Source organism: Taeniopygia guttata, chromosome 1A (assembly GCF_048771995.1).
Source record: "Taeniopygia guttata chromosome 1A, bTaeGut7.mat, whole genome shotgun sequence".
NCBI classification, from domain to species: domain Eukaryota; kingdom Metazoa; phylum Chordata; class Aves; order Passeriformes; family Estrildidae; genus Taeniopygia; species Taeniopygia guttata.
Window position 1 is genome coordinate 393,645 of NC_133025.1, and position 15,004 is coordinate 408,648.

The window sequence follows — 15,004 nt, forward strand, 5'->3', positions numbered from 1 at the left end:
CCCCGCAAGCGCCCGGGGGGTGGTTTGGGGGGATTTGGGGAGGGGGGGAGAGCGGGTGCCCCCCGCTTTGCTCTGCACCCCCTTTCCCACGGTGTTTGTCACCCCCCTGGGCCTCCCACACCCCCCGGCACAGGGCTACGGCTCCTGGGGGGCTGGGGGGGCCCCCACGGGAGACCTGACCAATGATTGTAACCACCTTCACTAAAAACGGCATTTTTTGTCCTTTTATTTGAGTGGGGGGGGCGTGGGGAACCACCCCCCCGTCCCCGGGAGGGGGTGACAATGGGGACACCCCCCCCAAGGGCTGCTCACGGATCGGGGGGGGGATGGGAGAAATTAAGGGCTTGGGGAGGGGGGAAGGCAACAATGGGGGGGCCACCAGCATCGGAGGTGGTGCCGGGGGGGTCCCGGCGGGGACCCCAAGTGCCTCGTGGGGGTCCCGAGGGGATGAGGGGGTCGGGGGGGTCGGGCAGCAGCGAGAGGAGGGGCCCCCCCGGTTGCTCGGGCGCTGGAATTACTTTAATTTCTCGTTTTAGCTTTAAAATGTTCTCGGAAAGGGGGGCACAGCTGAGCTAAAATTTCGGGTTTGGGGGTGTCCGGGGGGGGTGGAAGGCGGGAAGGAGATGCAGAAGTTCCCTCTCGGGCTGTAAACGCCGGAAGGATCCGACTGTACCGCGAATCCAACAAAAAAAAAAACAAGTGTATTTTTGTATTTTAATAAATATTGTTCCAAATTTGTAACGCCGAGTGCCCGAGGGGTTAAACGGGGGCGCTCGGGGGGGGGGGCGCGGGGGGGCCCCCCCTCCCTGCCAGCCTGAAAGGGGTTTTTTGTCCTCTCAGCAGGAAAAGCTTTGGAAAAACCGCGGAGGAGCGGGAAAGGAGATGGAGGGAGAGGATGGAGCAGGGGAGGGGTGAGGGGAACTGGAGGTGACACGGGGGTGACAACAAGAGCTGGGGGGACAAGAATTAGGGGTGACATTGGGGTGACAACAAGAGCTGGGGGGGACAAGAATTACGGGGTGACATTGGGGTGACAACAAGAACTGGGAGGACAAGAATTAGGGGTAACATTGGGGCAATGAGAATTGGGGGGGACAAGAATTATGGGGTGACATTGGGGTGACAACAAGAACTGGGGGGACAAGAATTAGGGGTGACATTGGGGCGATGAGAATTGGGGACAAGAATTATGGGGTGACATTGGGGTGATAAGAACTGGGAGAGGGATAAGAATTAGGGGTGACATTGGGGCGATGAGAATTTTGGGGGACGAGAATTATGGGGTGACATTGGTGTGATGAGAATTGGGGGGGACAAGAATTAGGGGTGACATTGGGGCGATGAGAATTGCGGGGAACAAGGAGGGTGCCATGGGGGGACAATCACAGGGTGACACTGGGGGGGATGATGAGGATTGGGGGGTGACAGCAGTGGGTAGCACTGGCAGGGGGGGACAGCAGGACCCCGGGGTGGGGCTGGGGGGGTTGGGGGTCACCCCCCAGGCTGGGGGCTCGTGGATGGAATTGGGACTGGAGGGAGGAAGGGGGGATTGGGATCAACCAGCGGCACTGCCCTGCATGGCAGGGACAGGGGGACAGCGGGACCCCCCCTCTGAGGGGACAGCAGGGTCACGGAGCCTCAGGGGACAGCGGGACCCCCCATTCTGTGCAACGGGGACACCTCAGCTGTGTGGGGACACGGGGTGCGCAGGGTGCTGCTGGTGGGGACAAGGGACACAGGGACAGGGACACAGAGTGTCCTGTCCTGGTGGAGACACAGGACCCTCAATGGCACCAGTGTCCCCAAGGTGCCACCTCCACCCCAGTGCCACCACCACAACTTGGGGGGGCTGAGCCTCTCCCCCAGTCACCACGGAGCTGTCAGGGTTCAGCGTTGGGATTTGGTGTTTTTTTAGGATTTTTGCTATTTTTGGCGGATCCAGGTCAGTTTTTCCCAAAATCACATTCCTGCTTTTTTTTTTTTTTCCCTTTATTCCTGAATTTTCCCATCCGGGCCAATATGAAAATGCCAACACGTCCTGTTCATCCTGGGGGATGAACCCCCCCTTCCTCCCCGTGCTGGGGACAGACAGGAGTGATCCCAAAAATCCTGGGAATGCTCCAGGGGGCTGGAGGGATTTATGGATTTTATTGGCATTGATTTTAGCCCACAGTTAGGGCAGCTGAGTTCATCACCATTATCCCATCCTCATCCTCATCCTCATCCTCGTCCCCATCCCATCCCCAAACCCCTCTGGTTCTGGACCCCCCCAGCTCCCACTTCCAGGAATTCCATCCCATCCATCTTGTTCAGGACAATCCCCCCAGGACCCCCAACTCGCAGAGCACCCCCCGGTCTTTATCTGGAATGATTCCTTGGGAGCAGGGTGGGAATCAGGCCCTGGGATGTGGGGAAAGGGAAACACTGACAAATGAAATCCAGGGATTTGTAGGGAATGACAGGGAAGTCCCCACGGCAGCGGAATTTGGAGTTCTGCTGGTGCCTCCCCCAGCATTGGTGGCTCCAGGGGGAGTGGGGTGAGGTGGGATGGGATGGGATGGGATGGGATGGGATGGGATGGGATGGGATGGGATGGGATGGGATGGGATGGGATGGGATGGGATGGGATGGGATGGGATGGGATGGGATGGGATGGGATGGGGTGGGATGGGGTGGGATGTGGGAGGATGCAATGGGACACCACAGATGCTCCAAGCACAGGGCTGGGATTGGCCCTGGACTTGGGATTGGTGCTGGAATCGGTCCTGGGATTGGGATCAGGGTTGGGATGGACCCTGGAATCAGGGTTGGGATTGGTGCTGGGATTGGAGTTGGGATCAATACTGGGATCAGGCTGGGATTAGGATTAGGATCAGGCTAGGATCGGGATTGGGATCAGCGCTTTGATCAGGCTGGGATTTGGACTGGGATCAGTGCTGGGATCGGACTGGGGTCAGTGCTGGGATCAGACTGGGATCAGTGCTGGGATCAGGGCAGGACTGACCCACTGGGAATTCACAGCTCCAGCGGACAAGAAGCCCTGGAATACGTGGGGGGGCCGGGGCAGTTTCCCGGCGTTCCCGGAGGAGCAGCAGCTCCTGCCGGATCGGCGCGGCCGCGGAGGAGCCGAGGGGCGCCCGGGGGTCCCCTGGGCCCTTCCCGGGAGCTCCGGGAGCCACGGTCCCGCCCCAGCACCCCAGCACCCCCTGCTCCCCACGCTCTGGGGCCGGTTCGTCAGCGGCGGCTCCGGGCCCGTGAGTCAGCAGCAGCCGGAGCCGCCGGATAAAAATATCCCACGGCTGTGGGGGTGGGCAGGGATCGGCTGCCGGCGGGAACGCGGCCCCGTGGGAACCGTGGGGACCCGTGCCGGGACCCGGAGCTGGGAATTGGCCCGGGCAGCATCCCGGCTTCCCATGGTGGCATTCCTGCCCTGCATCCCCAGTTCCTGCCCTGCATCCCCAGTTCCTGCCCTGCACCCCCAGCTCCACGTGGCCTCCCCACCGCCACGCTCCTGGGCAGCAGCCCATCTTCCCACGGCCTCCCCACGACATTCCCGGGAAGCGTCCCGGCTTCCACGTGTCCTCCCTGCCGCAGCATTCCTGGGAAGCAGCTCCGGCCCCATCTGGCCTCCCTGCCACGGCGTTCCTGGGCAGGTGCAGCGCGGAGCCTCCGGAATGTGCCGAGGCAGCGGAGCGAAGCCCTTGGGATGCGGGTCAGCAATTCCCGGCAGCACGAGATGCTGAGCAGGGAGGGGGACGACTGCAGTGTCCCCGTGTCCCTGGACTCCCGTGTCCCTGTTTCTCCATGTTCCTGTGTCCCTGCGCCCCTGCATCCCCGTGTCCTCGTGTCCCTGTTTCTCCGTGTTCCTGCATCCCTGCACCCCTGTGTCCTCCTGTCCCTGTGTCTCCATACCCTCAGGTCCCTGCATGCCCGTGTCCCTGCATTCCTGCGTCCCTGCATTCCTGCGTCCCTGCATTCCTGCGTCCCTGCATTCCCACATGCTCCCATGTCCCCGTGCCCCAGCACTCCACATCCTTACATCCCCGTGTCCCTGCACCCCCGTGTCTCACAGCCCTGTGCCCCTGCATTCCCACAGCTGGCATCACTGGCCTGCAGCTGCTGCCACATCTGGACCCACACCCACACCTGGACCCACACCCGCATCTGGACCCACACCTGCATCTGGGTCGACAGCCACAACTGCACCTGTGTCCACATCTGCACCCGTGGCAACATCTGGATCCAGGGCCACAGCTGTCACTGTGCCCACCCCTGGATCTGCAGCCTCATCTGCATCCACAAACCACATCTGCATCCCTGCCTGCATCTGGATCCATGCCCAAAACTGCAGCTGTGCCCACATCTGCATCAACCGTGTCTGCAGCCACAGCCACATCTGGATCCACGAATCCCACCTGGATCCATGAATCCCATCTGGATCCATGAATGCCGTCTCTATCCATGCCCACATCTGCACCGGTGCCAACATCTGAATGGGAGCACCTGCCCCTCAATTTTGGCTCAGCAGGACCGTGACAGCCGGGGGGGGGTGGGGGGGGGAGAGATCCGGTATCCACCTTGGAATTGTGAATCACGGAAAAATTACCCAAAATGGGCCCCGAGCTCCGGAGCTGCAATCAGGGAAATCACAGGAGTTCCAGGGAATTTTAATACCCGGAGATGTTAACGGGAACAGGCTCAAACTGGGGGGATCCATCCAGAATCCAATCCCACGTCCAACCAGAATCCAACTCCACGTCCATCCAGAATCCAACCCCACGTCCATCCTGCACCCGCCCAGGGCACTCTCAGCATCCCCAGGGATCTCCTGGGATCTCCTGGGATCTCTCAGTGTCACCTGGGATCTGCTGGTGACGCCTCGGATCTCTCCACACCCCACAGGACACTCCTGGTATCCCCTGGAGCGCTCGGTACCCCCAGATCTCCGGGTACAGATCCCTCACAGCTGCCGGATCCCCCCGGATCCCCCCGGATCCCCCCGATCGGCGCCGGCTGCGGCCGTACCTCCCTCTGCAGCACCAGCTCCTTGGTGAAGAGCGTGGCCTCCTCGCTGAAGGGCTCTCCCTCCTGCGCCAGCCCCGGCACGTTCCGGGCACCCCGCGGGCACTCGATCCCTGCGGGAAGAGCGGGCAGGGTCAGGGAACGGCACACCAGGAATGGCACACCGGGAACGGCACACCGGGAATGGCACACCGGGAATGGCACACTGGGATTGGCACACCGGGAATGGCACACCGGGAATGGCACCCCGGGAATGGCACACCGGGATTGGCACACCGGGATTGGCACACCGGGAATGGCACAGCGGGATTGGCACACCGGGAACGGCACACCAGGAATGGCACACCGGGAATGGCACCCCGGGAATGGCACACCAGGAATTGGTGCACCGGGAATGGCACACTGGGAATGGCACACTGGGGATGGCACCCCAGGAAGGGCTGGGAGGGAAGGGGACACTGGAAGCGAGGGGGATGAGGGGGGCTCCGGGAGGGTCCAGGGGTGGCATGGTGGTGGGACAGGCTGGGATGGGGACACAGGGACAAGCTGGGATGAGGATACAGGGACAAGCAGGGATGGGGACAAACAGAGATGGGGACACAGGGACAGGCTGGGATGGGGACAAACAGGGATGGGGACACAGGGACAGGCTGGGATGGGAGCACAGAATCATATCCAGGCCCCCATCCAGAGCCCTCCATCACAGCCACTCCTCTGTTTGTCCCTTTCTCCTGCTGCCCCCGGCATCCCCCTGCCCTGGATCAGAGCAGAGGGAAGTCCTGCATTATTAATGATCATTTACATAATTTGCATAATGAATGAAATGCCGGGAATCATAGCTCCAAGCTGGAGCCACGAGTGAGGAGGTACCGCATCCCCGAGGCCACGTCAGTGTCACCAGCACCCAGGGACACAAGGACACAGATCCTGCCCGGAGCAGCTGGGAGCGCCCAGAGCCCATCCTGACGGACAACGACCCTGTGCCACCAGGCCCATCCCATCCCATCCCATCCCATCCCATCCCATCCCATCCCATCCCATCCCATCCCATCCCATCCCATCCCAGTCCCCATTCCCAGGCCGTGCTGCCTCCAAGGGAAGCCATTTCCAGGGAGTCCAGCAGGAGCTTCCCAGCCTTGCCCCTGCCCTTCGTGCCACCAACGCCCTCTGTCCCCAAAAATGGGGACGGAAAGGGGGATTTCTGCAAAAGGGGAATTCTGGGAAACACAGCAGAATGTGAGATGGGGAGCAGGAAATCCTGGGATCTTTGTTATGAGCTGGAGCCATCAAGAACCCCCAAAATCCGGGATCACCCTGGGATTCTCCTTCCAGCACCGAGTGGGCTCTGGCACGGCTCTGATCCCGACCCTGGATCTGATCCTGACCCAGCACTGATCCCAAATTTCTCTAGCAAGGAGCACCCCCAGTGCCGCACTGGGAACGGGAATGAGGGGCTGGAGCTGCCCTTCCTCCTCCATGGAAAGGGCCAGGAGGGAATTTTTTCCCTTAAAATAACACGGGAAGAGCTGAGGAAGCACCGGAACCCTCAAACTCCGCCAGCTCCCGGATGCTCCGGGCTGGGATCCCGCTCCAGATCCTCTGCGGCCTCTGATGCTTCCCAAGCCCACCTGAGGGAAGGTTCTGGAAAAGGGAAAGCTCTGAGGGCTGGGCTGGGTGCACTCAACGCCCAGGAATGCTGGCGGGAGCGGGGAGGGGACGCTTGGCACCCGGAAAAGTTCTCCAGCACTGTAAAAATAGCAGCTAATCCCGAATCGGCGGCTGTGCCGCGCTTCCCGGGAAGCCGTGACGGATTAATGAGGGATGCGGCTGGAAGTGCTGCAGCCACCGCGCTCCCCTGGGCTTCCCAGAGAATTCCAGCACAATCCTGCCCAGCCGGGCCGGGGCTGGGATGGAGGAGCGGCTGTGGGGCTGCTCCCATCCCAGGATCGGCCCTGGAGGGATGGGGGCGAGAATTCCGCAGCATCCCGGAGCATCCTGCGGCATGCTGAGCATCCCAAGGTATCCCTCAGCATCCCAGGGACATTCCAGAGCATTCCTGGTACCCCACAGCAGCCCTGGGATATCCTGGAGCATTCCTGGTAGCCCACAGCAGCCCTGGGATATCCTGGAGCATTCCTGGTACCCCACAGCAGCCCCGGGATATCCTGGAGCATCCCAAGGTATGCCTCAGCATCCCAGGGACATTCCAGAGCATTCCTGGTACCCCACAGCAGCCCTTGGATATCCTGGAGCATTCCTGGTACCCCACAGCATCCCAGCGATATCCTGGAGCATTCCTGGTACCCCACAGCAGCCCTGGGATATCCTGGAGCATTCCTGGTACCCCACAGCAGCCCTGGGATGTCCTGGAGCATCCCAAGGCATCCCACAGAACCCCAGAGTATCCCACAGCATCCCTGCGGGATCCTGCACCAGGATTCCAGGAGGAATTCCTCCCCGGCCCTCAGAGGGAGCAGACAGAACAGATCTTTCAGGGAGAATCCCTTGCAGCAAGGACCCTTCCAGCCTGGATTCCCGGGATTTGAGCAGCTTTGCCCCCTCGCTGTGCCGGAGCCGCAGCCGGCACCAGGATCTGGGATGGCTCCGGGCCGGGATCGATCTCCTGCAGGATTTATGGATTTTGGGAGCAGGGGAGGTGAGCCGGAGCGAGGGGACACCCGGGAACTGAGGGAGTGGGACGGGAATGCCGAGGATCCGCTCGGGATCCCGGCGGGAGCACCGCTGGGACAGCTCCACCTTGGGAATGCTCACACGGAAAATCTCCAGATTCCCATCCCCGCCTCCCAGTCCTGCAGCTCCCAGGGAAGATTTTGGACCCCTTGGAGCCACTTGGCCACTCCAACCTCCCCGGAGGTGCCCCCTCATCCTTCGGGAATTCTCCCGCTCCCAGCCCCCGCTCCGGGAAGGCGTCAGGCTCCAGAGTTTTGCCGGGAGAGAGGAATTTGGGATTAAACCGGCGCCTGTATTTGCACATATTTATAGTGCTCTGACGGATCTATTTTAGCTGGAAAGCCGGGATGAGCTCCCTTGGGAGCATCCCTGGAGTCACATTTTAAGGGACTTGGCATCTCTTTCTGGTGCTCATTTGCATTTGATATCCATAAAAAAGGCAGGCGTTGATAAAAGGCGGATATTTATCCTATTCCTGGCTTGGCAGAGGAGGGTTGGGAATGGCACCGGGGAGAAATCCAACAAAAAACAGGGGAAATAAAAGCCGGAAGGTCCCGCCAGGATCATGGGATTCTATGGGATGGGATGGTCTTGGGGATCCATCCCTTCTAGAACAGAGCAGGGTGGAGCAGGAATCCCAGTGGAGCAGGAATTCCCGTGGAGCAGGAATCCCAGTGGAGCAGGAATTCCCGTGGAGCAGGGACCTCCAAAGAGGAGAACCATGGAGCAGGGATGCCCATGGAGCAGGGACTCCCCTGTGGAGCAGGGATTGCAGCACCAGGAGACTCCCCAGCATCGCTGGGAGCAGGGACAGAGCCCCCACTTCCCAAAGACCCATCCCGGTGCTGGTGTCCATGGGGGACAGCGCCAGGACACATTCCCAACTCTGGGAACAAAGGGATGGGCAAAGAATTCCCCCAACTCCATCCCTGCTCCCCCTAGGATAAACATTCCCTGCGTGGGAGCCACTCCCACCTTTCCTTGTGTTTGATCCTGGAATTGGATCCTTGAAATGCCACTGGAATTCTTCCCCATCCTCATCCCATTCCCATCTTCATCCCCACTCTCATTCTGATCCTCATCCTATCCCCATCCCCATCCCCATCCCCATCCCCATCCCCATCCCCATCCCCATCCTGCTCCTCATTCCCAGTCCATCCTATCCCCATCCCCATATCGGCTATTCCCTCCCTTCTCCCCACTTTGTGCTTCCCCACCTGCTCCCGAGTTTTGGGTGGGATCATCCTTCCCAATCCCAGCCTGGCCTGAGGCAGCTCCAGCGTTAATTGCGACCCTTCATCCCGGGGTGCCCCAGCCCAGGGAACGTGCCGGTGCCAATCCCGGAACCCCGCGGTGCCAATCCTGGATCCCAAGGTGCCAACCCCAGGAACCCCACGGCAATGATCTCACAATCCCGCTGGGCTGATCCCAGGATCCCACGGTGCCAATCCTGGGAACCCCACAGGGCTGATCCTGGGATCCTGTGGTGCCAATCCCATGATCCCGCAGTGCCAATCCCGGAACCCCGTGGTGCTCATCCCGGGATCCCAAGGTCCCAGTCCCAGAATCCCATGGCACCAATCCTGGGAACCCCGCGGTGCTGATCCTGGAATCCCATGTTGCCAATCCCACAATCCTGCAGTGTCAATCCTGGAACTCCATGATGCTCATCCTGGGATCCCAAGGTGCCAATCCCGGAACCCTGCAGTGCCAAACTCAGAAACCCACACTGCCGATCCCAGAACCCCACGGTGCCGATCCCAGGATCCTGTGGTGCCAATCCTGGGGACCCTGTGGTGGCGATCCCGGAACCCCACACTGCCAATCCCAGAACCCCACACTGCTGATCCCAAAACCCCACACTGCCGATCCCAAAACCCCACACTGCCGACCCCAAAACCCCACACTGCGGATCCCAGGACCCCACACTGCCGGCCCCGGCCCCAGCAGCGCTCCCGGCTGACCTGCGAGCAGGAAGGTGATCAGGCAGGTTTCCTTGGGCAGGAAGAGCTTCAGGCGGGAGCCGCTGAACACGTACTCCACCACGGCCTCGGAGCGGCCGGCGCGCTGCAGGAACGGCAGGAACTGCTTCGCCTTCTGCGTGTCCTGCGGGAAAACGGCACCTCAGGGACCCGGGAACCCCGACCCGCCCAGGGAGGGGCCGGGAGTGGGGACAGCTCCTTGTGCCCTGTGCCAGCTGGACCGCTCCCTGTGCCCTGTGCCAGCTGGAACGGCACGTCTGGGCACGGAGCTGAGCAATTCCAGCTTGGGATGGGCCGGGCACCCCAAACACAGCCCAGTCCATCCCGAAATCCCAAATGTATCCCAAAACACATCTCAAAGTACATCCAAACATCCCAAATACATCCCAAAACACATCCCAAATACATCCCATAACACATCCCAAATACATCCCAAAACACATCTCAAAGTACATCCAAAAATCCCAAATACATCCCAAAACACATCCCAAATACATCCCATAACACATCCCAAATACATCCCAAAAGACATCTCGAAATACATCCGAAATTCCAAAACACATCCCAAAACACATCTCAAAAAACATCCAAAAATCCCAAATACATCCCATAACACATCCCAAATACATCCCAAAACACATCCCAAATACACCCCAAAGCACATCCCAAATACATCCCAAAACACATCTCGAAATACATCCAAAAATCCCAAATACATCCCAAAACACATCCCAAATACATCCCAAAACACATCCCAAATACATCCCAAAACACATCCCAAATATATCCCAAAATCCCAAAAATACCCCAAAACACATCCCAAATCCATCCCAAAACACATCTCGGAATACATCCAAAAATCCCAAATACATCCCAAAACACATCCCAAATATATCCCAAAATGCATCCCAAATCCATCCCAAAATCCCAAAAATACCCCAAAACACATCCCAAATACATCTCAAAACACATCTCAAAATACATCAAAAAATCCCAAATCCATCCCAAAATCCCAAAAATATCCCAAAGCACATCTCAAATGCATCTCAAAATGCATCAAAAAATCCCAAACAGATCCCAGAATAAATCCTAAATATATCCCAAAAGAGATCCCAAATACATCCAAAATTCATCCCTAAACCCGTTCCCAAATCCATCCGATACACCCCAAAGCCCTATCCCAAAATCCTATCCCCTCCCCAGGGCAGCTGCCTGGACCAGCAGGGCGGATCCGGCCCCATTTCCCCATTTCCCCCATCCCTAATGGAGCATCCCGTCACTCCCTTTTCCCGGGATCTCCCCCTCTCCATCCCAGCATCGAAGGGCTCCACAGAAACCCTCAAAAAAATGAATGAATTGAGGAAAATGCAAGGAGCTCTGCTGGGAGACACGGGGATCCCCAAAAATCCCTCAGGAGAGCCGGGAATCCCGGATTCCCACCACCATTCCAGTGTTGGCTCCCACCACCTGGTTCCCAGGCTAGGAGGCAACTCCCGGTTTATTTATCCAAGGGAAAAAGGGGAAAACCACCCCCAGCAGCTCCCAAAACCACGGCACGGTGTGGGTTTTGTCCCGTTTGGTCCCCCGCGGAATTCCCGCGTGATCCTTACTCCGGAGATGTCGGCGACCCTGTGGATGGGCACCTCCTTCTTGCTGTGCAGCCCCTTCCCGTTCTTGATGGCCCTGGAGAGCAGAGGGAGCGCCGGGAATCGGGAATCAGCTCCTGCCGCAGCTGGAGCTGCCCCGGGCCCCGGGACCATCCCAGCACGGAACGAGCATTGGGATGGGGAATGCCGCACGCGGAGGGCACCGAACCCACGGAGAACCCGCGATGCTGGAGCTGCTGCCACATCCCTGGATCCTTCTCCTGGCACAGGGATGCAGGGCTGGGACGTTCCCCTGGGATGCTCCCTCAGGATGAGGCCCCTGAGCTCCCCCTGGACATCCCCTCCTGCCCCGGGGCCTGGCTGGGGGTTGGGAAAGGCCGGAGTGTGCCAGGATTGTGGCAGAGCCCCTGGTCTGGGATGTGATCCCAGGCTCTCGGGAGGGCTGGGAATGCTGAATGGATCCCCCAGACTGCTCCGGGCCCTGCACCACAACCTCGTCCTCAATCTCCCATTCCCACTGCTCCTGGCAGCACAACCGCTCTGCCTGCCGCTGGCACGATCCCGGAGTTGGGATGTGCCAAAGCTCCCAGTGGCACGGATGAGATTGGTGGGAACATCCAGCACTTCCACCTGCGCACATCCAGGCTGAATCCCAACCTGGAGCAGCTCTGGGGTTCTCCTCCCAGAACATCCAACACCTCCTCCGGGGCACGTTCAGGCTGAATCCCAACCCCGGAGCAGCTCTGGCTCCAGGAGCCACATCCCAGCCCCACATCTGGCTCCAGGTGCCACATCCCAGCCTTTTATCCCACTCCAGGTGCCACATCCCAGCTCCGCATCTGGCTCCAGGTGCCACATCCCAGCCTTGTATCCCACTCCAGGTGCCACATCCCAGCCTTGTATCCCACTCCAGGTGCCACATCCCAGCTCCACATCTGGCTCCAGGTGCCACATCCCAGCCTTGTATCCATCTCCAGGTGCCACATCCCAGCTCCACATCCATCTCCAGGTGCCACATCCCAGCCCCACATCCATCTCCAGGTGCCAGATCCCAGCCCCACATGCCAGTATCCCAGTGCCCCCTCCAGCTCCGAGCTGCTGACGTGCTGCCAGGCTTCCCAAAAGGCACATTCCAGGCGCTGGGAAGGAGCCTCTGAGCAATCTGCCGGCCGCCCACCGCCCGGGCACGGCGGGGTGGGAGCGGGAGCAGCTTTCTCCGGCTCGATCCGCCTTTTCCCGCGGCAGCCAGTCCTGCCCGGGAAGGCGCCGCAGCCCCCTCCAAGCTGCTCTCCCGGCTCTCGGCACCGTGCCGGGATCTGCTGCCAAGGAGGAGCCGAGATCCGCCATCCCTGCGGGCTCAGCCGCCTCCGGAGGCAGCGGGGCCGGGCAGGGAAGGGCGTCCATCGCCACTCCAGGGACATGGGGACACCCGGGGGCTGCCCGTGGACATGGGGGGCACTGGGATACGGGATCCCCACAGAATCCTCTCCATGGGGAGCTGGGCTGTGCACCTGGATCTCCTGTACACGGCTGGGGACAGACGGACGGCGCAGCCGGGACGGGACAGAGGGACGCAGGAGGGGACGCAGGGTGTGACAGGGGGACAGGGACAGCACAGGGGACCCCGCACAGCCCCCCCAGTCCCGCGCTCACCGGGCCTCGGCCGCCAGCAGCTCATCGTAGTGCGCCGAGCGCTGGTCGTCGTCCTGCCGGTAGCGCAGCACCGTGGCCAGGCCCTTGCTGACCAGCGCCTCCGCAATGTTGCTGCGGGAGCGGGACCGGATCGGGGCGGGAACGGGGGCAGGGAGACCCCAATCCCACCCCAATCCCACCCCAATCCTACCCCATCCCATCCTATCCCATCCCATCCCACCCCATCCCACCCCACCCCACCCCACCCCATCCCACCCCATCCCATCCCATCCCATCCCATCCCATCCCATCCCATCCCATCCCATCCCATCCCATCCCATCCCATCCCATCCCATCCCATCCCATCCCATCCCATCCCATCCCATCCCAATCCCATCCCATCCCAAGGGAAGGCCTTGCAGTGACACATCCCAGCTCTCTCTCCCAATCCCGGGACCCGAACGGGTGACAGTGGGAGACCCAAACTGGACTCATGCCACAGGGAGAAGCCTCCCAGGAGCACCCCAAAAACCTCATCCCAAAAAACCTGACCCCAAAGCTCCCCTCCCGCCCCACCCCAAACCCAGCAGGCTCAGCATTCCCGGCCCAAGGGAGCCTCCTCCTTGATTTCCCAGCCCCATCACTTATTCCAGGAGCAGGGGTGGGCACTGGTTTGGGAGGGGGGGCACCACCCCCAGGCTCCCCCCCAGACCCGAGGGGTGATGGCCCCAGCCCACAGGAATCTCCTTGATTCCACCATCCCACTTTTTTCTGGGAAATAATTGGGGCAGCAGTTTGGGGGGGCTTGGAGAGGGAGACCCCCCCACCCCCATTTCCACGGGAAGTGGCTGGGAGCAGTGTCTCCCAGTGAACTGGGATTTCTGGGATCAGCACGGGGGGCCTGTGCAAGGCGGGGATGAATCCATCACATTCCACTGCCTTAAGCAAATCCATGAATTCTCCTTCGCCAGCACTTCCCTAATTCTCCTCCAGTCACTGCCCCCCCCCCCCCCACTAATTCTCTCTGTATCCCAAAAAAAGCGCATCTCTCCAGAGGATGGAGGGACTGATCCCCTCCCCATTCCCGGGTGTGCCCCTTCCCGAGTGGGGGGAAGGGCAAACCCATCACCGGGAGCCGAAATTAGGTCTCGGAGCAGGGGGAGGGAATCAAAAAATTGGGGATTGGCGAGCGAGGGAATCGCTGCAGCTGGAGCAGCTGCGGCAGCCTGGGAATGCTGAGCGCCGGGAATGGCACCCCGGGAATGCTCGGGAAGGAGCCGGAGCTGGGGGAGCCCGGGGAAGGGCCAGGGCGGCTCCCAGCGCTCCCTGAGATTCCCCATCCCCGTTAAATCCCGCTCCTCATCCCGAACACATCCCACACCCCATCCCGGACATCCTGCTCCCCTTCCCAGCTGCATCCTGGAAAAAAGCATCCCCCGTGTCCCCTCCCTGGGCCACTGGAACGCCCAGATGCTCTGGAGCACTCCCAGCCATGAAATCTGGATGCTTCCCAGTGACAGAACACTCCACTGGGCTGGAAATCCCAGGAAAAGCCCAAATTCTTTTGGGGTTCAGAGGTTTGAAGGCTCAGAATTCCCATGGGGACTGATCCTGGCACCCGGGGAAGGAGGGAGAGGGAGACAGGGATAACAGCTCAAAGAAGGAATTCCAGCCCACAAATTCCAGACCCTGCTCCAGCCTGGCTCCCTGGGAGGCACACCCCATTCCCACCCCCCAGCAAAGCTCTGGAACTGAGCTGGAGCTGTGGCCTGGAGGGAAGGAGCATCCCCCAGTTAATCCCAGATCCCAGATTAAAGGCTGGGAATACAACAGGAAAAATCTCCTTAGGCTGGAAAATGCCAATTTGGGAACTTCAAGCCAAAAATGTCAATTTTCCATCTCCTCCTGCATTTCCTTTCCCAAAGGAAGTTTTGGGGTGGTTTCATCCCACTAGAGCCGGTGCCCAGCAGGGATCGGGATCGGGATCAGGGGTGCCAAACCCATCCCACCCCTCAAACCCCAAATCATCCCAAACCGCAGCACTCAGCCCCGCCGCCCCCAGGGAAGGGA

At 60.2% G+C, this 15,004-nt stretch overlaps 1 protein-coding gene across 1 annotated transcript in view; it reads right to left on the minus strand.

Annotated features, from left to right (window-relative positions):
• The window catches only part of SND1 (staphylococcal nuclease and tudor domain containing 1), a 73,260-nt gene that overhangs the window by 10,849 nt on the left and 47,407 nt on the right, over positions 1–15,004 (minus strand). Inside the window, exons 13-16 of the mRNA XM_041720641.2 lie at positions 12,956–13,066; positions 11,306–11,378; positions 9,678–9,819; positions 5,026–5,135 (exon numbers count right to left, since the gene is read on the minus strand). Coding sequence (XP_041576575.1) covers positions 5,026–5,135; positions 9,678–9,819; positions 11,306–11,378; positions 12,956–13,066 — 436 coding nt within the window. The remainder of the gene's footprint in view (positions 1–5,025; positions 5,136–9,677; positions 9,820–11,305; positions 11,379–12,955; positions 13,067–15,004) is intronic.